The 26,186-nt window shown below is 47.2% G+C and overlaps 1 protein-coding gene across 6 annotated transcripts in view; it reads right to left on the bottom strand.

Moving 5' to 3' along the window:
• SLC12A8 (solute carrier family 12 member 8) overlaps nucleotides 1-26,186 on the bottom strand; it is a 52,971-nt gene that overhangs the window by 12,556 nt on the left and 14,229 nt on the right. For all 6 annotated transcript variants that reach the window (XM_035331297.1, XM_035331293.1, XM_035331295.1 and 3 more), the window contains 3 exons: nucleotides 11,339-11,452; nucleotides 4,495-4,582; nucleotides 3,295-3,382 (listed from right to left, as the gene is read on the bottom strand). In XM_035331297.1, coding sequence (XP_035187188.1) covers nucleotides 3,295-3,382; nucleotides 4,495-4,582; nucleotides 11,339-11,452 — 290 coding nt within the window. The remainder of the gene's footprint in view (nucleotides 1-3,294; nucleotides 3,383-4,494; nucleotides 4,583-11,338; nucleotides 11,453-26,186) is intronic.

Raw genomic sequence — 26,186 nt, 5'->3', positions numbered from 1 at the left:
CACATGTATATTCAGAAACCCCCTGCATTTTGTGACATTGCATAATGAACTGAGCGAGCCCTGGGAAAGCAGCAATTTAACTGGTCTGTGGTATAATGTACAAGCAATTAATACGGGAAAATTATCCCATAGAAGTAATTTAATACAGAACATCCTGTACCAACAGAGCCATTTGACAAGCTCATATCCAAGAAATTCTTTGTCACTTGGAACAATTGCAGCAAAGCAGTAGCTATTAGATTCCACTTAAGTAACTGGAAGTGAGTTTATTTCAGGAGAGATCACTTATATACAGAGCACATCAGACAGGAAAAGCTACCCAGGCTTCCAACCATCCAAAACAGGAAGACAAACCCCTGCGTCCCAGAGGGGAAAACCAATCCTGAAAGAAAATCTACAGTAAAACCAAATCAAACTTGCCACTTAAACAAATGGCATCTCAAAAAAATATGCTCCAAGGGATATAATACAATGACCTTAGTTTCCTGTCTTCAATGAGTAAAGAATTTCCTTCAGTCAATGTGACACTTCAAACTCTTTAAAGCCACAGTGCTCCAAGGCTGGTTTTATTACCAGTTTGTAGTGAGCATCCCCTTGAGCTGCCAGCCAGTGCGACCGCGTAGCGCATCCTGCAGGTGTGGAAACCTGGCAGTTCTGCAGCAGCAAGCTGTGAGCCAGGCACGGCCACCAGCACCCACAGACTCTGCAAAGTTCAGCTGAAGCCTGATAGCTCTGACCTTTCTCAAGGAGAGCAAAGGGAGGTCCTTGTGAACCCTGTAGTTATGGGCAACTTCTACAGGCCAAAATACAAGTTGCCTATACAGAGACTTAAGGGTTTTTCTCTTGGTTTGCTAATAACAGGTTTTTAGCTCATTTTTCCATGGGAAGACTTGTTTTCACCATGTTTGCCAGATGTTTCCAGATGATTTTTGAACAGGCTCCTGTCAGCTCAGTCTGACACAGGTCTGAGTGCAGAAGTTCCTACAAATGTCACACAAGCAGAGGGATGGCAGGGATGGGAGGGGGTGCAGCCATCTCCTCCTGGGAAAGCCCCGAGCTTTCACCAGCCTTCACCAAACTGCAGGGAGAGGCAAGCTGGAGGGGAAATGCCAAGTACAGATGGAGCTGAGAGCATCCCTCCTCTCCCTCTAGGGAGGCTGAATGCTCTCAGGGTCTGTCAAACAGGAGCAAGAACTGGTGTACCCCTGCGTGGGTCCCCAGTGTCAACTGCTGCAAGCACAGGTTGAGGTGCACTCAACACGGTGCCAGAGGACAGCACAGCCAGGCCCTTCAACCTTCACTCACTTCATGACCTCCACTCCTGCCTTTCTCCTCATGGAAAATAACATCTAAATGGACCTGCTGCCATTTTCTGCATCCTCTGAGCTTCTGCTGCTGCTAAAGTCAGGTGGCATATGCTTTATTAGCAGCAATTACACAAATTTACATGTCTAAAGATGATTGAAGATACATCTGCCTTTTTCTTATCTATGAAATCAGTATGTGGCAAAAAGGAGACTGGGTAAAGAGACAGAAAACGCTGCTCATGGAAGGCATGTAAAATTAATGTCGTCTTTCAGAACCGTACCAATCTCCTGCCATTCAAATACACACTTCTTTTCACCATGAAAATCCACTTGCCTTGGGAATTTTATCTTGTGGGACAGAAGAAACTTGAGGGAAAGATTAGCAGGTATCAGCTTCCATCAGACAAATGGACAGACCCTGGACATGGGAGTCTTACGAGCAGAACTTCCCTTCCCTCTCCTACAGTACAGGCCTGCTTTGAAAAATACTTGACAGAAACAATCAATTGTGCCAGACATCATATATTAGTTTAGCTGCCAAAAATGCTTGCATTTAAATGTTCTACTTGACATTCAAATCAGGGTTAGAGGGGAAGAGTCCCTTTCACTGAGGCTGATGAAAGGTTTTGCTGTTGGTTTTAAGCACAGAGAGTATGAATACTTCGTAAGAAATTGGCACTTCTGGCTCATTAAGAAGGGAAATTACTGAATCTCATTTCTGTGTTTAAAAAGCCAAACAAGTATTGTGAGGCAGAAAAGCAACTAAACACTCGTTTCACCTGTGACTGATGAAAACGGGGAGTTTGCATGTTCAATGTATAATAACCTCTCTCTCCTTCTCTCTGTCCACACCAAGTCATTAAAATATAAAGCAACTTAAAGAAGCCACACAAGTATACGGATTGTACCATGAAAAGGGAAGAGAAAACTGATTTTGCTTTCTTGTTGTTTGTTAGTTATTTAACATAACTAAATATCTCCAGATTCACTTATTGGGAGATTTTTCATTTTTTTCCCTACAGAGGGTTTGGAACTTAAAACACAGCCTCAAGAATCTCTCTCCCTTCAGCTGGTTCAGTTATAAGTACCATTTCATTACTGTACTTTTCATCCATTAACTCTATCTCATTTACATAACAAAGGTGTTGCCTTAACGAACGTAGACTCATTCTTTTTGTTCCCTGAAACAGAGATGATTCTTTTACCTTAGCAGGAGGTCATAGGAGCCCCACCAACAACCTGGAGCTTATTTTGGGGACTGGAGGAAGTCTAGGGCTACAATTACTTTGAGAGAGAATGAAGTTTGAGTCTCAAACTGACATTTTAGATTAAAATCATATTATAAATTAAATTAACAGAAAACATCTCCAATTAATTAGGAAAATAGTTATATATTGTAAGGCCATGATTTTGTATAATGCTGAATATTGTAAAATTAGTTCTTAATATAAAGTAAGACAGCAACACACAAAAATCTTTGCTCTCTTTTCAAAGGCCTGTTATGGTAACGTTCATTGCCTGTAACACTACAACCCTCCTTCATTTATATACACCAGCGTGGAACATCTCAAGTTCAATAATTTTACTGCTCCACTCCATATGAAAACGTAAGCTTCACTTGACTTAGTAAAGATAAGCAGTGCAGCTCTTTAGAGATTTCAATTTGGTCTGAGCTTTCACCGATGAGAAAGGATACATTGAATAAGATACAGCATTTATCACTGGACAACATTAGCATATTTCAGCTCTTCAAGCTATTGCCGGGTGATTACGCCAAGACTCAGCATTATTGGATATGCTGGTGAATGCAAGGCTATTCAAATCAATTGTACACTGGGATTTGCAATGGGAAAATCCCCTGAATATCAATGAGAGATGGGCACCCAAATTGCTCAGGATTTGGGAAAAGTTCAAGCGTTCAACAATGTCGATGGAAATTTGAAAGCCCCATTATATAACACCACGCTGAGTCCTTTGAACAAGTTACCTTCTCTGCTATCATGAAGTCGTAGCGGAGGGACTGACGGGTGCAAATGGCTCCCAGCAAGAAGACAAAGACCATGTACAGAAACCACCTGCAAGCAACAAAAACAAACAATTTTCACCAACCAGACATGACCATTGAGTACTGTGCCCACCAGCAGAGCCAGAAGGCGGCCAAGAACCTGTAAACTGGGTCTTCAGTCACCCTGTCCTGGCTGCTCCTGCACAGCAGCCTCAAGGCTCGGTGTAACACCCACACGCATCACTTGCCCACTGCAGTACAGCGGGGAGAGCCACAGAGTGATGGCACGGTACCCTGAGGTGAGGACACCTGCGCTCTTGATATGCACACAGGGGGAATAACCCCATCCTGCCCGTACGCAGGTCCCCTCATCTGTGAATGTCCCAAATTTACTACTTCAGCCATGATCCTCCTTGGTATCTCTGGCTTTTCCAGCACTCGGGCAGAGGGATAAGCTAGGCTGCCTGCAAAGTCCAGACAGCAGAGATGTGAATCCCCTGACTCAAAAGAAAATGAGCACCAGTTACAGCAAGAATCCCGCTAAATTCAGAAGGTCCCTCTTTTCTGTCTGAAGCTGGGTACACAAATATATGTGATATTTTCATAAGTAGTTTAATTGGCTATGAAAGCAGGCAGGAACCTACCGAAGTTCTTTTAAACACGTAACATCCTATTACTCCTGGAAAACAGCATTTCCCAGGGGTACTGCTCTGCCCAGGTGTGCAGGGCACTTGTGCTCCCCTGGCCTTGCACACAGGCAGGTCATTTTACCTCCCTTGGTACCGTTTTCTCCAATAATAACAACTGCATTTTCCTCTTTTGCAATGAGAGCACTCTGAGACCAACCGCGAGAAGTGACAAAACCACGTGCTCCAAGCCTTCCAGCACTTTGCATGCCGCCTGGGAACAGCCGGGCTGCAGCAGCACAACTGCTCTAGCACCAACACATCCCATCCGGCAGAGGAAGGCTGAAGCATGAGGAAGGGCTGATTGTATCCACATTAACAAATCTCCTCTCCAACCCACCCGGAGTAGGTGGTGGTAATGGATGAGGATTTGAATGAGAGCCAGACTTTAATTTTCCAGATGGCTGAGTAATAAAAGGTTGATGGGAGTATGAAATGGGCTGGTCACATCCAGGGCAGGCTCTAGACAGTAAATTCTCCCCAATCTATTACTTACGAGGTGCCAATAGCAGCCAGAGACCCTAGGGGGATGTTGGTAGCAGGCTTCTGGAGATCTCCACTCATATTGAACCCGGCCATCACACCTATGTTTTGTAGACATAAATACAATTTAGAGTTAATCTAAGTTATAGCGTACATGACATATATTATAATATGCAATATAATTTAATCAGTCACTTAATCGATTACTTCAGAACAGTAACTATATCATTTCATTGTACTGCCACGGATAGGGTTACTGGCTCCCATCAACCGCTTGGTAAGTAACTGCTCTTGTCTTTAACAGAAAGGAGCTACCGCTAACACGTCTACAAAGAAGCCTTTGTCCAGTTTGAACAATGCTGGGGGAGAATGGGGGGTGAAAAAGCAGAAATCCAAACAAAACCCATCTTATCTTAATGCAACCATAGCGGAAAACAGTGCCATCCGAGTGTTGAAAAGAAAAATGCCACCGTTCATCACTGCAGGACATTCAGCAGGTTGTCCTACCCTGCCCAGACCCTGCCGGTTAGACCAGATCTATTACAGGTGCCCACATTCACAGGGGACAGCCACGATTGCAGAGCAGCTTGTGCTTGTTAACGGCTATCACAGGCGCATTTAGAGGGCAGAATGAGAGGCTCCGCACGTAGGTGGCACCTTCCATCCAAGGGCTGTGTGTCGCAGGCATCGCTCACGGCGCCGGGAGGCTGGCATTATCTCTGCTTTGCAGATAGGAAAATAGAAGCTCTGAGTGGGTATGCGATCGTCCCAGCGTCACAAAAAGCACAGGGCAGAACTAAGAATAAAGTACTGAAGTGTTATTTTAGGCCAGAGTACAGGGTACTGTATGACAAGAGACAGACCTCAGCCTAACAAATTAGCATCCAACAACAAAGGAAAAGGAAACAGGATGGAGCAAAGGATTAAAATCTTTGCATTCAGACTGGGAACCCAAGCTACAAAAGGGTTAAGAGACTTTACCCACATTTGAAGAGGGAGTAACAACAGACTTGGCAAGAAAGCACACCTTTTCTCATCAAATTATCCCCCAAATTTTGATAGAATATTTCAGATACCTCCTCTAAATAAATAGAATCTGCGATTTGGATTCCTGATGAGAATTTGGACAATCTGAAGGCAGTCCAAGAGCTTCCTTGACATATTAATTCCTGCCCACCTCCGTCCCATCCCTTGGATGTCAGACAAACATCACTAGGTTGCGAGGGCCAGGTGCCAGTCCACAGCACCCACAGGACCCTGCTGGGAGCTCAGGTGAGACCAGTAACAAGGAGCGATGAGGATGAGGATGCCAACACCACGGCATTTGCAGGCAGAAAGCAGAGAGCACACAGGGCTGCCACTCGGCTGCCAACGCCAGCAGCCATTCATGGCTTCATAGGGCACAGGAGTGACCAAGTCAGCCTCTGAGGCTGCAAATGCAAGTGGCTGCAGCTCCAGACCAGGACAACTGGTCCATTTAACAATCGCATGTTAAAGCTCAAACACTGACTGCTGCTTGGGAGGATTTTCTCAGCGAAGGGTGGACAGGAGCTGTGGAACCATTCCCACAGCACAGGGAACAAACCCAGCTCAGCCGATGGGCGTCTTTTCTAAAGACCTTGCACGGCCACAGACCAACAGCCACCAGGGAGCAAACATTTGGTTGCTAATCAGGGACCAGAGGCTCAGCTGCCTGCTCCATCCCAGGCTTTCCTGTGCATTTTCACAGCCTCATGTCCCCATCTGCTAAATGGGAATCATAACACTTCCTCTGCTCGCTGTGCTGCTGTGAGGACAGCACGCTAATGAGCATAAGGCACTCACATGTTGCCAAACACATCAAGCTAAGGATCCAGAGCTTTATTTCTTTTATTATTTTTTTTCCTCTTCCCCTTGATCATCCCAGGCCCACCCAGCAGCCATTCCTTTCTGTCATCCTCTCCACCCCAGGGCCAGAGCCCCAGCAGCTGCTCTCAGTCCCTCTGGGCCCCTGGCACTTCTCTGCTCCCAGAGAAGCTGTCTTCCAGATTTAGACCAGATCTGAATCCTTGGGACCATGCTGAAGACTTTAAAAATCAAAACGAGTTGTTAATTTTCTCCTGAAAGACTACTCCATGGACATAGATCTGAGTAGCTCTGCTAAAAGCCCATCAGCTGGTGAGCTTTTCCCCAGATAAAGCTTTCAAGTGCTATCCAAGAGTTATACAATAAGCTTAGCTGGAGGTGAGACAAGTTAGGAAGGCAGAAGTCCATGGAAACGGTCAAAAACATCAGACTAAATGGAACATCTATAAAGCACTCTTTGGTGACAAGCTACTTTGTATTTCAAGGGCAAAGCGGAGAACGCAGAATGCCCTGAATTTTTCTTCCAAAGGGAGCAAGCTGTGGTCAGAAGGACAGCTGTTTATCTAATGTACCTCTTGGACAAGTTTCCCAAACATCTGGCACCACTCCTCTATCTTCCAGCTTGAGCTTGACTCACCTCTTCCTCATCCAAGCTCTTAGCTCAGCAAAGCACTGGGGAAACACCAAAATGGCGTTTTCTGGACCGAATATGAAAAAAGTTGAAGCCATGTGAGTCACCCGCACAGTGATGACTGCACAGCCCCGTTCACCTCGCTGCCTCCCTCCCACAGACCCACACATACCGAGGAGCAGCCAGAAGATGGCCTCCAGAACCCACATAAGTGGGATCTTGAGATCGATGATTGACCCCTGCCCTGCAGTGACATGGGGTCGGACCCAGAGCAGTGCACACCACCACCAGCTTTCCTCACAACCTCCAAGGTCACCATGGTGTCACAGCTTCCACTGCCAAAAGCTGAGGCCACCACAGAAAGAACTGACACGAGTATTCCCAGCCAGTCAGCCCAAAGTTGTCTCCTCCGTGCTGCAATTATGGGGAATCTGCTAGTGGAGAAGCACGCACTGTGCCAAAGCCACCTTTCCACCACCACCACCCAAAAAGTAACTTTCCAGACAGCGTGTCAGCTGCCAAAGAGCAGTGCTAAGAAGATCACTGTGAGCAGCAGACTGATCACCACACTCTTCAATGAAAGGACAAAAGGAACTGAACAAACTCCACCAGCACTAGCTTCAGTCACCCCCCTACCAAACAGCACACCGGTCTGCCTTGCAAGTAGCCAAAAACAGGGTTTCCAGAGACTTCAGCTACTCAAGAGAAGAAAAACAAAACCCTACAAATTCAATGAAGTGAAGAAGTTGGGACATTTCATTCTCCAGACACAGACCTACCCCCCCCCCAAGGAAACAGCCAATCCTGCCTGAACTCAAGCAATCCTATCTGCGGATTGTCCACGGAGAAAATTACCCACCTCTCTGTTCCAACGAGATAGCAGGCTGGATTTTCCACACTGGCTATTATCTCGGAGAGCAGCAGATAATGACAAAGCTTCTGGACAAGGAAGCATGAAAACATGGTCAGCTCAGCCAGGAAATTATGGCCGAGACAGTCTGTACATTGCTGCTATTCCCAGCATAATCCTGTCCTGGGAATCATCCAGGCGGCGGATACGTGCATGGAGGGACCACCTACATTGTAGGTTAGACACAGTCGTCAGCTCCACCAACTCTGGCACACAGCTCTACCAGCTATGGCTTACAACTGCAGATACAACTGCTTGCAAACACCCTTGGCATTTTTCAGCAAACTCACTATAAAGCGCAAAAGTGTTGTGTTTTGTTTTTTTTTTTTTTTTCCTTCACCGAGAGATGAAGAATGGAAAATCTGAGATAGGAATTGCAGCTCATTTTTTTTCAAGGGCCAAATTCTCCACTGATGTAAGCTGGAACCCCTCCATAGGCTCCAGTGGAGTTGCGCCAGTTTACATCATCTGATAACTTAGCCCAAAACTTCTAAATCTATTTGCTGTCATTTTGCAAGTGCCAAGTATGGTGGTTTTTTTCACAACTGGTGTCAGTACAACTACATTTTCCACTAATGCCACTTCAAACATCATCTTACGTTCTCACATCACATGACAACACACTTCTTTCATTAAACAGTACACCTTGGGGGTTTAGTAGAAAAGAAAACCGCTCGCTGCACCACAGAAATGTTTAACTTCATTTTGTTGCTGCACTGACAGCTGTGTGGCTGCTGAGCAATCGCATGCGTGATGTGGGCAGGCAGCTCCTGAGCCTCCTTCCCCACAAAAACCCTGCTTAGACAGGTAGCTGAGCTGCCTTTCACAACATGGCAGCAAAATAAGGTGTTTACAAATGCTCAAAAAAAACATGTGGTTAACGCACAGCATCTCTATACGGTATATTCACATCTTCCATAGCAAGTATCATCAAAGTCTTTGATTTAAGCCAGCAAATCTGAGTCCTTGTGTTCAATAGTTTCTTGAGCTATTTTGGGTGGAAACAGATAACTGTAAATGCTTTTCAGTATGTCCCAGAGACCAAACGTAAACCAGCTGAATTCAGATAACAATTTCGAGGGGAGAATAAAGGGCTTATCCTGAGAACATCAAAATAGTTTCACTTCAAAGAGGAGCATTTTGTCACAGAAAGGCCCAAACATTTTGTTTCACAATTTCCTACTTACTTTAAAAATAAAAATAAAAAAATAATAGTAACCAAAACAGCATCTTAGATTGCAAACTAGCATGTGCTAGGAATTAAAAAGAGCAAACAAAACATTTAATAATAAAATGTAAAATAACATTGAAAAATCACTTTGACCCAAGTAAACATTCAAAGGAAAACCCCCAAACCAAACAGCACATTGTTCTACTGAAACTCTCCCTGGATTTTGGTTTCACCTAGCTTAGTGCATAGGATTTTGCTGCTGCTGCATCCCCATCACTGAGGGAGTCCCAACAGAAGTGGGAGCCTCTTTGGGATGGTGCTGGGAATGGTGCAGGAGCACAAACCCAAGGTGTAGCCAGGCAGCAACGCTCACACATCCCTGCTGCTTCTTTCCTTTCTGCCCTGCAGAAGAGGCCTGGAGATTGCATCGCATCTACCTAGTCTGCTCTTAACGCCACTGCCCAAACCCTCCCTGACATGTCACCTGGAGCCTCGCAGACAGCCTGTCCTGCTGGGGGGCTGAGGCTGCCTCCAGGCAGGAGCATCTTCTCACCCACAACACAGTGGGAAGCAACTGTGCTACAGCCCGTGGGACACTGGTGTCCCCTCTGCAGCCCCAGCACTGAGCCCCCAGCATAGGTAAGCATGCAAAATAAGGCTTTGCACCAGTTCTTGGAGATGTGAACTTTACTCCCAGTACCTCTACAGTTGCACTGGGTTCCCAGCTGTGATCTGGAGCAGAGAAGTCATGACTCCCATCTCCTGCCTTTTTAATCTTTCTTAATCAGATCACAAGTTCTCCCATGTAGAGCACCTAATACAGCACTGTGTTTTCTTTCATGAGGCTCCTAAACACTGCAGCGCTATGAACAGCAACAACAGGAACAATGGTGGTGTTATATGGCACCACTGCTCCAAAGAGCAATTTAAATCCTCTAAATAACCAAGCAATTGAACACAAGAAAAAACTCTGCAGCAACCAAAGTAATTACACATCAGCCCAAACTGTATTCTGGGAGAATACTTAACATTATTACTGGTGTTACTGCCACTAACTAACAAATTAACAGGCTGTCAGGACTTTAAATAAATGGTATCTATTAGCTTTGGCCTACTTCCTAGCAGCCAAGCATTAGCGGTGATGGAGAACTATTTAATATGGTTAACCATCACCATTTTCTGCTTTGTCATAACTATTCCTTCCTCTGTAATCAGGGAACTGGAAAAAAACATTCTCCTGCATCAGTGGTAGGGCTCACAAGGAAGGTCTCTTTCTGTGGCTGGGGGACTCGTGTTGGCCAGACAAAACGATAAGGAAGAGGGCAGCAGCCAACTTCTCCACAGTGCCGACAGTTCAGGCAGGCTCTTCTTCCAGGAGGAAGCCTACCTGAAGGCAACAGCCAGCCAGGTAAATCAAGAGAGGGGATTTCAAAGGAAAATTTGAGATCCTGCTCTAGGTATACCTGACTGTCTGGTAGCAGATTGTTCCTCCAGCTCATCTATTTCACAAAACCTTTTAGTTTGTCTCTCTGTACTGCAGCAATTCTGCTAACAACTTTCAGCTAGTTGCTTAGAGCTAATCCTCTGCAAATTCATCCTATAATCCAAGGATTCATCACTATGGAAACTGCTCATAATCAGTACTTTTTATAGCTTAAAAACCAGCATCAACAAAGGGTATTGTAACTCCAACTGATAGCTATTTCATTCCTACTACAGAGTGCCAGCTGTGGAGAGGGGACATCGATCTTCCTCTTAATTTAAGGGAAGGAATAACACAAAAGCATCCAATTAAACTTAACAAACGTGAGCTCTGCTGTGCGGGCAGTGCAGAGAGTCAGCATCCTGAGCGACGGCACCAACCAAGCTCAGCCACCGTGAGGCTGGAGGGAAAGCCCTCCTGTCCCCTTCCCACCTGTCCAGCACAATCTAATCACAAGGCTTATTGAGCAAGATAAATCATGATTGGCACTACTAAAAAGGCTTGGTATCTTTTGGCCTACAAGCATTGGTCAAGATCAGTGCCTAATCCTTGGCAACAAGGGAATGATACCATCAGATCAACCCACAGACTTGAGGAGCAGTTTCTGACCACAGAGAGAAAGCAGAGCACATTCAAGCAAACCAGACAGGACTGTGCAAAATTTGAGGCTTTGCAGGAAAGGCCGTACATTTTGAATCGGCTGCATGAGTCTGCTCTGGCTGAGTACTCACCAAAAGGGGCCTGCAGAAACCCCCCTGGCTTCTGCTCATCTGGAGATGTGCCTGTGGAGAAAAGGGGAGGGTAAAACTCACAGTACCTGTGGCAGCTGGGAAGAACACTCCAAAAACAGTGAAGAAGGACTCCCCCTGGCTGTAGTCTGGCAGCGTGTTGTTGAACAAAAGCTCTTCGGAGTAGCCAACAAAGCCGTGCTCTGCGGACACAGGGAGGGAGAGAGGAAAGATGTGACATGTGAGAGGACAGATGTGACATGAATGTGGCAGAGCCACCAGGCCTGCCCCTGCGTGGTCACACTACCTGTTTCCAGTGGTAGTTTGAAATGGCAAATGTCAACTTTTTTTTTTTACTGGGGGGAAGAGGTAAGTGTGGTTAAATGGGTGCAAGTGCCAGGGAAGGCCATAGCTGATGGCAAGCATGGTGCCTGGTACAGCTTGATGTGGGCACCGCTGACCCATATTGAGCCCTGCCTGCAAGCAAGCAGGACACCTGCCTGTGAAACGTCTCCACAGAGAAAAACTTGCTGTAGAGATCAGCTAACACCTATTCTCATTTGCCCATGCCGCTTTAATCCTTCACTTCCAAACAGAGGTTTCAGACTTTTAGCACGGCGCACGGGATTGCGGCCTAACAGAGCAAACTCCAGGCCGGCCTGCCTTGGGCTGTGCCCCCGCCAAACTTCCGCCAAGTTTTTCCAAGGTCATACACACAGACATACATGGGTTTTACTTTCTAAACAGAAACTTTTTCAGGATATGGGAGGGTGGGGGAAGCAGCAGATAGGACAGCAACATCGTGCAACTGCTTCACGTGTATTTGACGGCGTACCCTGCTCCCCCACTTTGACGAGCCAAGTGCTTCCACAAGCCTGAATTTGCCAGGAACACTTGAGCCCAACGCAGTATTGAATGGGTAACGTTATAGATGTTTATAAGTAGAAAAGATAACTCACAAGAGGAGATTAAAGAATTAAAGATATGTCTATGAAATAATTTTATTTTCAGCTAGTAATGCTGCTTTGCAACGGAGTATCTTCATCTGTGGAAATTTCTCCTCCCAGTCAGAGCTCCAAATGCTAGTTCTAGCTGTGGGGGGAGGTGAGCAAAGCTGGTTTCTTTTTTCTTCCAGCCAGTCCAATCTATTTCCACAAGACATGTGACTGCATTAACTTGAATTTTCTCATTAGCAGGCAGGATGTTGTTTATGGCTGCACGGGGTGACAGCCAGAAATTAAAAAAAGACTCCATCAAAGCTGTCCCATGCCTCAAAGACAACATTAACGATGTTTGGACAATAGATTAAACCGGAAAATTAAATAAGAGTTCTGAACACACTACATATCCATTTAAAGCCTCAGAATATAACTAACCACAGAGCTTTGAAGTTGCCACAGAAAAATCCTATAGATAATCAAAAGTTTCCTACTACATCTGCATTCATTGTGTTACCCAAACATGGATGGAAACACACTGATAGAAAAGGTCTCCTGCTGCTAGGCTTTTTAAAAGCACCAGCAATCTTCACAAGAAGAAGCCACAGACGAGATTTAAAAGGAATATGCTCAGTGCAACACCCTGACCTCTGGACCTCGTGGAAGTCTGCATAAAGTGCAGCTTCTGTAGAAATAAAGGGGGAATCTGTGCATGTTGTACATTCCTGAAAGACCGGACCCAAACTCCCTTTCTCAGATGATGTTCCTACAGACTTGACTGAAATCTGTGCCCACAGCTGCAGAACTTCCATCAAGCTGCTTGAGGAAAATGTTGGTCTACGATCAAATTCTTCATGTGATCCTCACAGCAATGTTAACGTTTCGTTATTAGAATAAAAGGGGTGGGGAAAATATTCATCTCACCCTGAGCAATCAGGGATATAGGCAGACCTCCAACCCATGCTTCAGAGCAGCACTGACTGTCACTATGTCCCTCTTAATAAAAAATTGCCCAACAGTCTTAAGAATCCCCTGTGGACTCTGGAGTCTAACCAAAGAGTCTAACTAAAACCACCCTGTTTGAAGTTCATGCTGTTTCTTGCCTGGCCCACAAGTTACCTGCATTTTCCTTGTAGTGTCCTTTCACCTAATTGGAACAGTCCCCATCCCACACTGGCACGGTCCATTGTTTCTGCCAGGCTGCAAAGCCTTGTTTGTCTTGACCAAACCGCAAATGTTTCTTTTCACACCACTCCCCCAGTTTGTGCGAGGTCACCTGGAAGTCTGATGCTATCAGCCCAGCTGCTGGCAAACCCAGCTTACAGTCATCTGCCTATTTAATCAGTATATTCTTTTTTCCCCTCATCCAAGCAATTAAGGAGAATACCAAACACCACCAAACCAAAGCCTTGCAGAACCTCACCACACCCAATCTCCTCCTTTGCAAGTGGACCATCTCTGACTAGGGTCTTCCAAGTGGTTTCTGAGTCTATATAATTCAATATAGATTTTATTCCTCCAAGTGTAAATCTCAGATGGCAGAGACTGCCTGTACATATGCACAAAGCCCCAAACAATGGCAGATGTTACTCGACCATGACAGCAAGAGATTTATTGCGGAAGTCACAGGATACACACACTGCTCTGTCCCACTTCTATTTCCTTTTCTCGCAGCTTTGGCGGGATGGAGGAAGCCCAGCAGTTCAAAATTTCCCCTTTATACAGAATCAGGAGCTCTCTCGTCTCATTAAAGAAAAGTTCATCCAAATGTTACATCTTACGACGACCTCATTTCTCAGTCAATTATCCTCCTGTAAAACAGTCCCCTGATGTCCCTTTTGATCAGTTTTATGCCCCGGCTGGCAATGACCATCAATTTGAGCCAACTGTCGACACACACAGCCTCGGAGCTGAGAACACCACAGGGTAAATAGCTCCTGGATGCTGCTGTGAGCCATGGGTGACCTTTCAGCTGTCCTATCAATGGTCCTAATTGTAGCTGACGGGGCAATTGGGCTGAAAATCATCCAAAACAAAACAGGAATCAGCAACTGAGACCAATCGCTTAAACCAACAGAGCACTCACTCGGGTGTTCATGGAGTCAATTATCCACATCCCATTTAAAGTGCACTTCAAAAGGCCGCGCTTCGGAAGGAGGAGGGAAGGAAACGCGATAGGGTCTATATTTGGCTCTCTGATCTCAAACAAGGTACGATTGTTTTTTAATTCTTGCAAGGGGATCTTTTCCCTCCACCTAGCTGCTGGGTATGTGAGATCCGAGCCCGATTCCTCCCGCATCACTCAGGACAAAATTTGTGTCTGACAAGTTTTGCTTTCAATTAATTTATGCGACCCCACAGACTCTAAATCCTGCCCTTAACGATCCTGATCCCTGCTGGTTTGTGGAGGGATGGAGCTGAAGTGCTATAAACAATCTTCCCAGTGTCATGCTAGAAGGAAAAGAATCTGGTTCCTCCTCTGTGCTGTGTCAGCCTTATGGGAAAAGAGTAGTAAAGACTGGTAACAATTTATTTTCATCATTACGTACTCAATAAGAAGCAGGCAAATAATGGATTTCTCAAGTGGCTGAGCTGAAGTAAATAAACAAAGGGGAAAAAAATGACTTAAACCAACATCTGAATTATTTCTGTGACCTTTGACAAATCAAGACACTAAAAAGCTTTGTTAGGGCTCAAGTCAAATTACTTTACTCAGTCCCAAAACATTTATTTTCATTCTGGAATTCTAATTTTTCTTTGATTTTTACCTTCCTCTTTTTTTTTTCCTACGAAAAAGAGCATATTTCAGGTCTATTTTAAATGAAAAATGTCACTGCAGGGTAAAGAAAAAAAAAAGTAGTCAGATTTTGAATCTAGATGAAACATTTCAGCATTTCTAAGGCACAATGCTTCATTACAAGGTCAATATGAAATGTTTCATCATTTTCTGATTTCTTTTCTCATATCTTTAGACAAAAACCTTCACAGACACAACCCTTTCCAGCCAACTCAATCCAAATCTAAGCACGTTCTTTGGATCTCCTTACAATATACTGTAAGTGTATTTGCTAAGTTACCCATTTCTGGCACGCTTTATCTGTAGGAAAGACCTCACCTAGAGGCAGCTGCATCCTCCCTCCACCCCAGCTGGGTTTTGGACTTTTCTTGCCACATTTTCCCTCCCCACTGCCTCTCTCCCCGTGGATGAAAGTATCTGAGCAGGTTTCCATCCCTCAGGACACACCTTTGTGGGTGGCCCCTCTACAAAGTCCCACGTTTCAGAGCAGGATGTCAAGAGGCTGGAGAAGGAGTGGGGCATGAGGATGCTGTCAGTGCAGGAGTGACAATGCTGGGTCAGCCCGTTACACAAACACATGTAGGACTGCCTCGACATCAAGCCTCAAGCAACCTGCAGCTCATTACAGATAAGTCAAGTCCTGGCCAAATTCAATAAGCCTGTTCACAGGCTTAAGGTTAAGTAAATCCTGGCACGTAGGCAGGCCTAAGCACAGAGCGAAATAATGCAAAATGTAAAATTACCTTAAGAAACAGCTCCCAGAAGAGTCACGTACTGCGCTCTGCTTATGATTAGGGGGTTTAATTATGAAGGTGGATGCTGAAGGCTTGAAGTGGTGGGGTTATTTTTTCTTTTCCTAAATAAGTAGGCCCACACCTTCCCACCTGAAAAGCCACAGAGAGGCACTTGCTGAGATGTGCTCGCCGGGGAACAGCTGGAAGCGTTTGTCTTGCAGCACATTGCCCAGCTCCGACCCAGCGTTTCTAGGATCCTGTGTGATGTAAGATGTGGAGAGCCAACAAGTAACTATAGATGCTTGGCATAGTTATCTCTTCTCTGTGTCCCTCTTCTCCTTCCACCTCTAACCCTTTTGGCACAAGCTCCAAAATCCAGCCATTCCCCTGGTTCATCACCAAGGTGGCCGCAGCCCAAGCATCCTCCCGGAGCAAGGTCCTTGTGCGGGTGCTGGAGGTACCTGGGCACATCAGCATGGAGGAGGCAGGGGCTGACCCCACAGCCCAGTCCCACAGCTGAACACAGACCTTCACAGTCAAGCAAAGCTTCACGCCTCCTTGCCAGCACCAAGTTTGTATGGTTTTATGGTTTTCCTCCAAACTCTTAACAGAGGGCAAGGCACAAGCCCAGGATTTATGGGCTATGAACTCCCCCTTGGGCAAGTCAAGCTCTGTCAGGCTGGTAGCTCTCAGAACTTGTGCTCAATCAGACGACTGTTGGGTGGCCTAAACCAAATTGATTTCTATACACATCTACATGTCAGAGTGCTCTACAGCAAAGGACTGAAATTCTCTCCCTTACAGCACTGATTCTTACCTGCCTGTGGAAGAAGTTTGTCCCTGCATGGTCTGGTCACCAAACCACACTCGCTACCCACTGCCAATCACAGAAGAACAGCAGCATCATTACCCTTGGTGAATGATGTGCCCAGCTTTAGCACGTGGGCATCAAACCACCACCACCAGGATTTTCAGCACCTCTGAGTTCAGTTGCAAGACACATGGGATCGGCCACACAACTAGAAACAGCGGATGTGAAGAGATGGATGCAAACCCATAAACGTCACCCAAGTCCTGTGCTATGAGTACATGAAAATTCAATTTGCCTGAGGCAACCAGCAGCTTGGGAACCTCAGTGGCACCAGCTCTGGATGTTTTTGCCGTATCATTGACAAGGCATGAAGAGGGCACAGGGGTGATGAGTAATGCTTTAATTACCTTTCCCAACAGAATAAAAAAATAAAAATCAAAGCGGCGCAGCACCAAGCCCCACCTCTCCGCATGCCTCTGTGCACACATTTGGCTTCCTGTGTTTGGGCTTTTTTAACAACTGCGTTAACAATCAGATCTCAGACTCCCTTCCAAAGCCTTTGCAACTGCTGAGCTCCATTTCCAGCTCCCGAAGTCCACCGCATGCTGACACCAAGCAACATGCCAAGTAAGCAGAAACCACACCACCTTCCTTCCCCAGTAAGTCCAATGCCAGCATCTGTACCCCCGGGCCCTGCCCTGCTGCTGCCAGCCTGGCACGGGACAGATGGAGGCAAAGAGGTACAAGTGAAATGCAGAAAGGCTGGAAAGGAAAACAGCGAGAGGGAAGCAGCGCTGCAGGTAGACAGAGGACAGAAACAGTAGGTTTTCCATGCTAAAAGTTCACTGCCACAACTTGCTGTGGGCTGAAACTCAAGTTGGTGAGATGCAGGAAGAGATTTTCACCAGATCATCCCCAGTCCTCTAGGATGGGGATCTGGTGAGTCAGGAAAGCAGAGCACTGTAAGAGGCAGAACTGTGCTGGCAGGTTCAGAGAATGAACATAACTTCTCCGAACTCACACAGAGATACAAAAATGCTGTAACATTTTTTCAGGACATCTCCTGCTTCACTTTCGTAAATACAAGTTTCAGATGAAACACCAGAAGAAACAGACGAAGAGAAGAGCTGCAGGGGGGTGAGCTGGAGGTAGACTGGGACTCTCTCTCCCCAGATTTGGGGGATTTGGGCAGGTGGGTTTGGATGTTTGCAGATCAATGATTACGCAGTGAGAAAAACACAGTTATTAAGGTCTTAACACTGTAATTTCATCTCTAAGTTCCAGCTTGACACATCTGTCATCAACAGAGTTTCCTTTGCCCTGCTGCTCCTGTGAAGCTGGGTTCAGAGAACAAAAAGCCCAGCTCAGAGCAATCACACAGTCCCAGGGACAGTGTGAGTGAAAAAAGTGGGTTCCCACCACCCTTTGGGGTGGCAACAGCTGAAAATTAAGCTGGATGCCATAGCTGGCATCTCCCCAGGCCATGGCAAGCGGCATCCCCAGAGCACGAGCAGCTCAGCAATGTGAGCAGCAGGACCGGTAGCAGGTTTGCTGCTCCCGGTGCACAAATCAGCTTGTTTTATCCCCGGCTTCTTGGAAAGCCAGCTTCGTAAATTAGGACAAGTAATAAAAATGCGTTTCAAATGAGTCAGAGTTTCAAGGAACAAGCAGCAGAAAGGTTTTACTTAAAAAAAAAAGGCAAGAAGTAGATGGGGAGAAGGATCAGAGTATTTTTAAAGGAAGGAGGAAAGGAGTTCCCTTGTCCAAGACCTTCTCTGCACCCATAATAAGCCCGGCAAACCCAAAATGAGAGATTATATAAAGTCTGTAATTGAAGGAGTGAAAGCCACAGTTAAAACAATCTGAAAAGACCAAGCCCTGAGAAATGCAATCCGAATCCCTTATCTTTTGATGGAAAAGAATGTGCTCCCTTAGATTAATGACGTGTTTACCCAAAAGGAAATCACCGCCCTTCTGAAGCAGTGAGTGTTTGTTCCTCCCAAGTCCCTGTTTTCTGATCCAGCGCTGATCTCCCAAACCTCCTGTTTAAAGCCAGCACACAATGCAGCTTCCTGCGGCGGCGGGCCCCGAGCGATCCCAGCCTTAACCCTCTCCCCAAAACCGCCCTCGGCTGCACCTGTTGGGAAAGATCACGGGATATTTGGGTCCCGCTCCAGCCACCGTGCATCCAGCACAGGGACAGGCATCACGCCGGCAGCTGCCAGCAAGGCTGCTGCAGGGCAATGAATCAGCCCCATTGCATAAATATTTCTGTGTCAAGCAGACAAACAAACCAGTGTGCAGTGTGACAACATTTGCAAGCGGAAGCACTCCTTGCCTGCTTTCTGTCTCACCAACTGGCTTGCTCTTCTCCAAGGTGGCCTCTTCTTCGGTTGCTCAGGGCTTCGGCAGAGCATCCTGCTGCCTGTTCCAGGATGCTCTGAAAAAGGCTGGATATGGCACGCTACAATATTGTGCTCTGTTTACAATGGGGATGGAGAAGCACGGGGTTTGTGCCCTGAAAACTGTGAGCAAGAAGGAAAGCCTAGAGCAGAAATGCTGTGGGGTGGTTTTGGAGAAAAGCAAAAAACAAAAACACACAGGGATTATCAGTCCTTTGCATGCATGGCAAACCCAGGTATTTGCATCCTTCTCTTCTGCCCAGAGACCCCAGGAAGGGGGACACAGGCCCAGGTGTGGGTGACCCCCAGCAGATGCACTCACTCCCTGTCACTCACTCTGTGGGTACCATCCCTGATCTCCTCATGGTGCAGCGACCTCAGGGCATCCTGGCCACAACAGCCACCAGGTCACAGGCATCCTCCTTCCCCTAAATCCAACAGACCTGCAACAATGAGTGCTGGCCAGCAGCTAAAAATAGCACAAAAGCTGTAATAAACAAAAGGAGCTGCTTAAATCAGTCCCTGGTGGTTGGATTTAGCTGATCAAGCACTTTTCATCCTTGGGACGCCCTCGCCTCTTGCAGCCAATACAGGAGCCTGTGCTCCCCCCAGCCCTGGGCAGCCACCGGGAGGGAGAGCTCAGCTCTGCAAGATGCAGGGCTTGGTGGCCCAGGGACACACACCCCCTGCTCTACCCCCACCCCGGCTTCTGGGGGGATGGAGACCTGGTAAAACAACGGTGTAACCTTATGGAAGTAGCTCATAGAGCTGTTTGGCCTCTATAATGGCTGCGCAGGTTGGTGGTTTTTAACTATTTTTTGCCAAAAAAAAAGCCAAGTAAAATAAAACAATGAAAGAGCATTTTCTGCAGGTTGATCTGAAGTGTTGGCTAGGAGAAAAAAAAAAAAAGGAAAATATTTTAACACGGGTATTTCAACGTTATAAAGTCCACTTATGCTTTATATTACTTAATACTAAGTATAGTCTTGCCATAATATATAAAATACTTCCATTACTGTTTCATTTCTTGATGTGGTATCCGCTACCTGGCTGTTCAGCAATACTCAGACTTGCCAGCAGAAATGGTTTTATTCATTACAAGTCACACGAGAAATAAAACATCCCTTGCTTCACCCGTTTTCTAGGAAAACATTTTGCATAAATGGATTATTATTATTAATTAGAGTGGTATTTGTTGGAAGCCATGCCCAAAGTCCCTGTTGCGGGAGGCTCCGCAGAGCTTCTCAGCTGAAAACTCCCAGCCTTAAACCAGAATTTAGGCTGAGTCAAGGCACAACAATTGGAGGAAAATGAGCGGCACTGGAGCTGCAGCAGCGATGACACACATCCTTTGGGCTAGCTCGCTCTGAGCTGCTCTGTGTATTGCTTGGGACAAAGCCCAACCCAAGGGGATCGACTCCCCATCTTCCGAGAGGCAGCAGACAGCCTCAGTGCTCTACACGCTCTTCTGCCACACTCACGGCTAGAGCATCCCGTACCTCCACGTTACAGACACGTTATCTGGATGGCAACGATATTTAAGAAGAAAACTAGTCCATTTGCTGATTCTTTGATTGTGTCCAAAACAATAGTTTGATTTTATTTTGGGGAGGTTTTCATTACCCTTTGCACAGCACACACAGCTACAGCTCTAAGCCTAGTTTCAGAACTGGGAATCAAGCAGTGTTTGATTTTGGAAAGGCTGAGCGAGACATTGCCACATAAAAGGATTTTTTGTTTTGTTTTGTTTGAAACCATTCACTGAATTCAGTTCAAATCAGAAAAGACATTTTCCCTACTAAAACCACATTTTTCAATGAATACATTTCTTCATTGAGTTTAAATTAAAACCAAGAACTACCATCAGGCCATCCTCCAGGGCAGTGCAGATACAACCAGGCAGAAATCTTTCACCTACAGCCAAAAAAGGCCAAAAACTGTTAACACAAGCCAGCAGGGAGGATGATGAGCAATAGATAAGAACCCATATCCTGCACAAAGTTCCTCTTTAGCCTAGGACACAAATGCAAATTAGAAGCGAAGTGGCTGTAGAAAGACTTCAATACGCAGAAATTACCTTCCTAAGTTAAATCCTTTAATAAGGAAAGCTGATTCAAGGCACAGCCAAACTGTGACTGGAATTAAACTCTGGGGGGATTAAATAAGACGGTACCAAATCTCCATCGTTTGAAAGCAATCATGCAGTGGCACACACACACAAAAAAATCAATGCAATTCAATAAAACTGTCCAGTTAAAACACAGCAACAAGGAGAGATGGAGGGATTACAGGATGATATACATCTTTCCCGAGCCAGCCCGTTTTGTGAGGCCCCTAGCATTAAGCAAGTGGCTGCTAAACCTGAGAGTAGCAGGTTTTATCAGGGGAAAGCCCCTGTGAAGGCAATATCTAGCAGGGGACAAAGCCCAGGGTACCATGCAGCAGCTGACCTGTCCCAAACACATGGGGGCACAGATCAACGTTCTGCTTCTGCACCCTAAACAGCATCCTAGGCAGCACAGGCTGACCACCACCTGAGCCACAGAGGTGTTTCAGGATTTATCTACAAACTCCAGGAAGATAAGCTTAGCAGCATCTCACAGGGAAACTGAAGAATGTAAAGGTTAAACCAACCACAAATGAAATCTCCATTATTAATTGGGAGGGATATCTCCTCCCCTCCGCTATGGGGCTAGGCAGCCTTTTTTTTTTCCACGCTAATACTATCACAAGCTGAATCAAAAGTCTAATTCCTACTGATACTCCTATTAAATGAGTTAAAAACTAACATCCACGAGATAAAAGCAAACCCTCTGCTGCCCCAGCCCTGCCTCCTGGCCCTCTCCTGATGGCAGTGGCATGTTGTAGGGCCTTGACTGATGACAGGACCATCCCCACCTCTGCATGCTCCAAGGATGATGCTCTCTCCCACACAGCTGCTCACACAGCATAGCCCCGAGCAGAGATGACTGAAGGGGAGCAGGAGGACTTAATGCAGAAAAGAAGGATAAAAGCTGGTCCCCAAGTCCCTGGGAGACCCAAAGCAGTGGGCTGTGGCTGCAGGAAGGGAGACAGCCTGGGATAGCTGTGACCAGAGCAGCGTCCCTGGGAATGCAGCGGAGGATCCATCGCTGGCAATTTTTAAGAGCCAGTTAGAGACATGCACATACCAGGAGCAGTAACAGGGTGGGGACAGAGCAAGCCAGCTCTCAAATCCCCTCATAACTCTCCTTCCAGCCAGGCTTCTTAAGGCCAGAGGACTGCAGGGAGGACGGTGGGCAAGGTGGTCGCAGGTTTTGAAGAAAAGCCAAATGAGAGGAAAGAGTGGCAGCCTGGGAGCCCTGACAGGACATTTTCCCCAAGCTTGAGCAGCCAGCATGGGGAAAAGTGAGGACATCCACGGGGAGATGCTAAAAACTCGCTCCTCCCCGGGGATGCTGCCAGCATCAATGAGGCACGATGCTTCACAGCATCGCTAGCAGGGCCCAGCGGGTGCAGGAGGGCAGGGACCCACGGGACCCCGAGCTCTAATCCCTTCCTCACCACCCCCAGGGAGATGCCTCAGGCTGGTGGGCTCAATTTTTACTTTTTTTTTTTTTTTTTTTTTTAAACCAACTGCCTTAAAATACCTACTTCAGAGAGACTGGTGTAGCTTTCCTGTCTGTATCTAAACAAGGCCCCTAACAATGTTATCACTTTTCAAAACACATCTGCGCTGCAGCTCCTAGCCCAGACAATTGGCAGGTAACCAGTTAATAAATTTCTTCGCCAGACTGTTGAATAGGCTGGCCCCAGCTCAAAGGTGATGTCACGCCAATTCAATGTGCTATAATTGGAAAAACCTGGGGAAAGCGATTGCGTGTTTTTTTAATAAATAAAGATCGCATTAGCAGCCTCCTGCTTTTATTCACCACCAGGTCTACCTTGTTCAGTAGCAAAGTGGGATTTTCTGCCGCCGCTCGCTCAGTGATTTCTACTTGGAATTCGATGCCAGTTTCCAGATGTGTTTCAAGCCAGGAAGTCAGCAATCAGCCTGGATAAAGCCTCTGGGATTAACTGCAGATCATCTTCTGACACACACATCCTTCCTGCACCCTCTCTTAGAGAACTGGGGCACACCCCTCGTGCCCAAAAATACAATAGAACAGCCCAGGCCAAGCAAAGGCCTCTGATTAGGACACTTTGATCATTTTCACGTTAAATATATGTGAATGCATTTCATTAATTCAATCCACCAAACCCCTGAAGCATCATTTTAAGGATCTTTATAGCACCGGAGCATTTATACGTACACACCATCTTAACAACTGCAGGTCCCCTTTCTGCTGGAGCAGCCCTGTGCAAATGTCCCCCCCAGATCCCCCCTCCCCCACGGCTCCTCACCAGCAGTACCCACAGGGGAGCACCGGCTCTCCCAGGCAGCCACAGGACACCCAAGGGGAGAAATCCTTCACAGGACTCGCTGTCAGAGGAAGACATGAGGATAAATGTTTCTTTCCTAGGTGCTGTGAGAACAGTGTCAGAAAACTAAGACAGAAGCGGGTGACACGGAGGATGTGGTTTGTGCGGAGAATGATCCCAACCAGAAGCACTCCAGCAGCAACAGCCTAGGGGCTGCAGCAGGCTGGATGCAGGCAGGAGCTGGGCTAAGGGCCTCGGTAGGCTTCGAAGCCTCCCCACATCCCTGGGAGATGAACTGCCTGGGTTCCTGCCAGGAGAGGGGCTCAGCCCCACTTGGATGGCTCCGTGCTCACCCCAGGCAAGCTGCAGGACAGGGTTCCCAGCCCAAGCAGTGCCCAGGCCTCAGTCCCTCAGCCAGACCCCCACCCTCCCATTATTTAACTCCCAGCCACAACAAAATCCTTATTTTTTTTTTTTTTTCCCCGGGAACATTCCAGGCATTTAGGAGGCTGTAGTTGGGGCACTTTTGCTTGTATTGCAACTCCTTTCATCTCACCAACAAAACAAAGCAGGACCAAATTAACACCAGATCTCCCCCCAAATAACCCCACCCCTCCCAATTTAATCCCACGGCCGCTTTGCTTTAGCAGGGTACCTGTGAGCAACTGCCAAAACAGGAAAGCAGGCGCCTAATTGAAGGGAGTATTTGGGAGTCACCCTACACAAAAATTAGCAGAGATATGCTAGGAAAATAAAAATGTGGGCATTAACAGCAGTCTTATCTTCTTTTTCCATGACTCTAATGTTCAGTACGTGAAGAGGCCAAAAAGCTTCACATGCTGTTCTGAGGAGCTGCTCGCAGTGTCCTCTCTTTTAGCCCACTGCTTCCCCCGAAATGACTCGGGCTGATCCAGAGGTGCGCACCTACAGAATTAAAATGCAAACAGGCCAAGAAACCCCAGCACTGCTGCTCTGCCTGGAACCTGTTATTCGGCAGTGTAGCAAGCAGAAGATCCCAGCTGTGGGCTAAGAAGCTGAGCACCAATCTTAATTCACCTGCATTAGGTTTGGCAAGAAACCAAGGCAGGAAGGTAACACGGGGGCTCCGTTTCTGGAGGTAAGACTGAGTTTTAAGGTGAAAGGCTGGACACAGCTCAGAGCCTGTTTTTTACCTATCATGAGAGCCCCTCTCCTCAACACTGACCCTCGCAGAGATCCCAGTGTGGGACTATGACCCATCGCTGGGGGAAGCACTGGCTGGGTCCAAGGTGGGGATTTAGGATTAACTCCAAAACCAGACAGTCCAACCCCACTCTGCCCACAGCCTGACCTGTGGCACCCCACACACCCTGGCTGAGCCCTTGAGTCATATCCAACCCACCAGCACCCACCTCCTGCCCTGGAGATGGGTCAGGGGAACACCTCCTGTGCTCACCAGGCACCCAGCATTACACTCCACGGTGCTTCAGGCCAGAGTCCCTGCCTGGGGTACAACACCCAAAGGAAGCTGCGGGGCTTAGGACCACACCAGCATGCAGAGAGGAACCAAAGTCCTTGGGGCCAGGAGCAGGGACACTGCAGCCTGGTGGTCACAGTGTTCAGGTAAGGCAGGCAGGTTTGCTTAAGAATGACAGCGATCCTCCTTTTTGTTTGTTTTCCCCCTTGCATCTAAAAAAACACTCGTTTTTCCTGCCCTCGCTTTTTGCAACTTCTCCTCCATGTGGTGCCACCACAGCTTTTCGAGGTTCCTGGCTCCCCTCGGAGGCTGAGCCCTGCAGTCTCCGCATGCGTCGGCAGCATCTGGAGAAGGGACCGGCACTGCCCGGGCCTGGCTGCAGGACAAGCCACAGCGAGAGAGAGAGAGAAAGGAGAAATAGCAGCGGGAAGCCCTGCTGAGAAGCCCCTTTTGTGTAAATACTGCCTGTCCTCCGACTAAAAATAAAGGCAAACCACAGGAAGGGAGTGAGTGCTTGGCCCGCATCCCATGTTGTGTGCGCCTGGGTGTGAGTTTGGGGAACAGGGGAGACGAGCGAGGGGCCCCCATCCCGTGCAACCACACACAGGCACGGGCTTCAGGCCTTCAGCATGGACAGGCATTCCTGCAGATTACTGCAATCCAAATAATCACTGCTTGGCAGAGGCACGGTTCTTCAGCGTTCACCGAGCACTTGGAGCTGCGAGCGAGGGGAAATGCTCCCGGCGTAGCGGTGGGAGGACTGCTGCAGGCCCACTGCACAGGTGGGGAAACTGAGACCTGAAGCTGCGAGCGCAACGGTGGAAATCTACCATAAACAAGGAAGCAACCCAAACCTTTACAGCCCACAGGTCCTTCCTCCAAAATTACCCCTTCAGTGCGTGTCTCATGCTCTCCCTTGCATTTCCAGTTACTGCTGTAGCCAATTAACCAGACACGTGTCAAGCCTGCAGACAACCGATCACAAGTGCTCAAGGAGGGAAAGGCTGCAGCTAAATGCTGCCCACAAACAAAAGGACTTCTTGCTGTCGCCCATGGTCAAAGACAACTAATTTCTGTCCCCAGAGCCACATGGTTCCCAGTGCTTCCCCCAGGGTGGCACTGGGACACGCTGTGCCTTGCTGCTAGCAGCCAAGGGATGGTGTTGATGGCGTGGAGTTACCGACCCCAGCACATCCCTCCTGCCTGCGGGGTGCTGGCAGGAGAGGCGTTTTGCCAAGGGGTGCAACACATAGGAAGGAGGCTGACCCTGACCTGGCCAACCGGGGAGGATGAGGCTGGCGGAGGCCAGGGCTCACTGTCGGTGCTGACACACCACTCAGAGGCCTGCTGGGGAAATGCAGCACTGTGCCGGGCATCCAGCTTGAGCTCGGGATCATT

Source organism: Oxyura jamaicensis, chromosome 7 (assembly GCF_011077185.1).
Source record: "Oxyura jamaicensis isolate SHBP4307 breed ruddy duck chromosome 7, BPBGC_Ojam_1.0, whole genome shotgun sequence".
NCBI classification, from domain to species: domain Eukaryota; kingdom Metazoa; phylum Chordata; class Aves; order Anseriformes; family Anatidae; genus Oxyura; species Oxyura jamaicensis.
The sequence above is the reverse complement of the archived record's forward strand: the minus strand, read 5'-3'. Positions and strand labels throughout refer to the sequence as shown.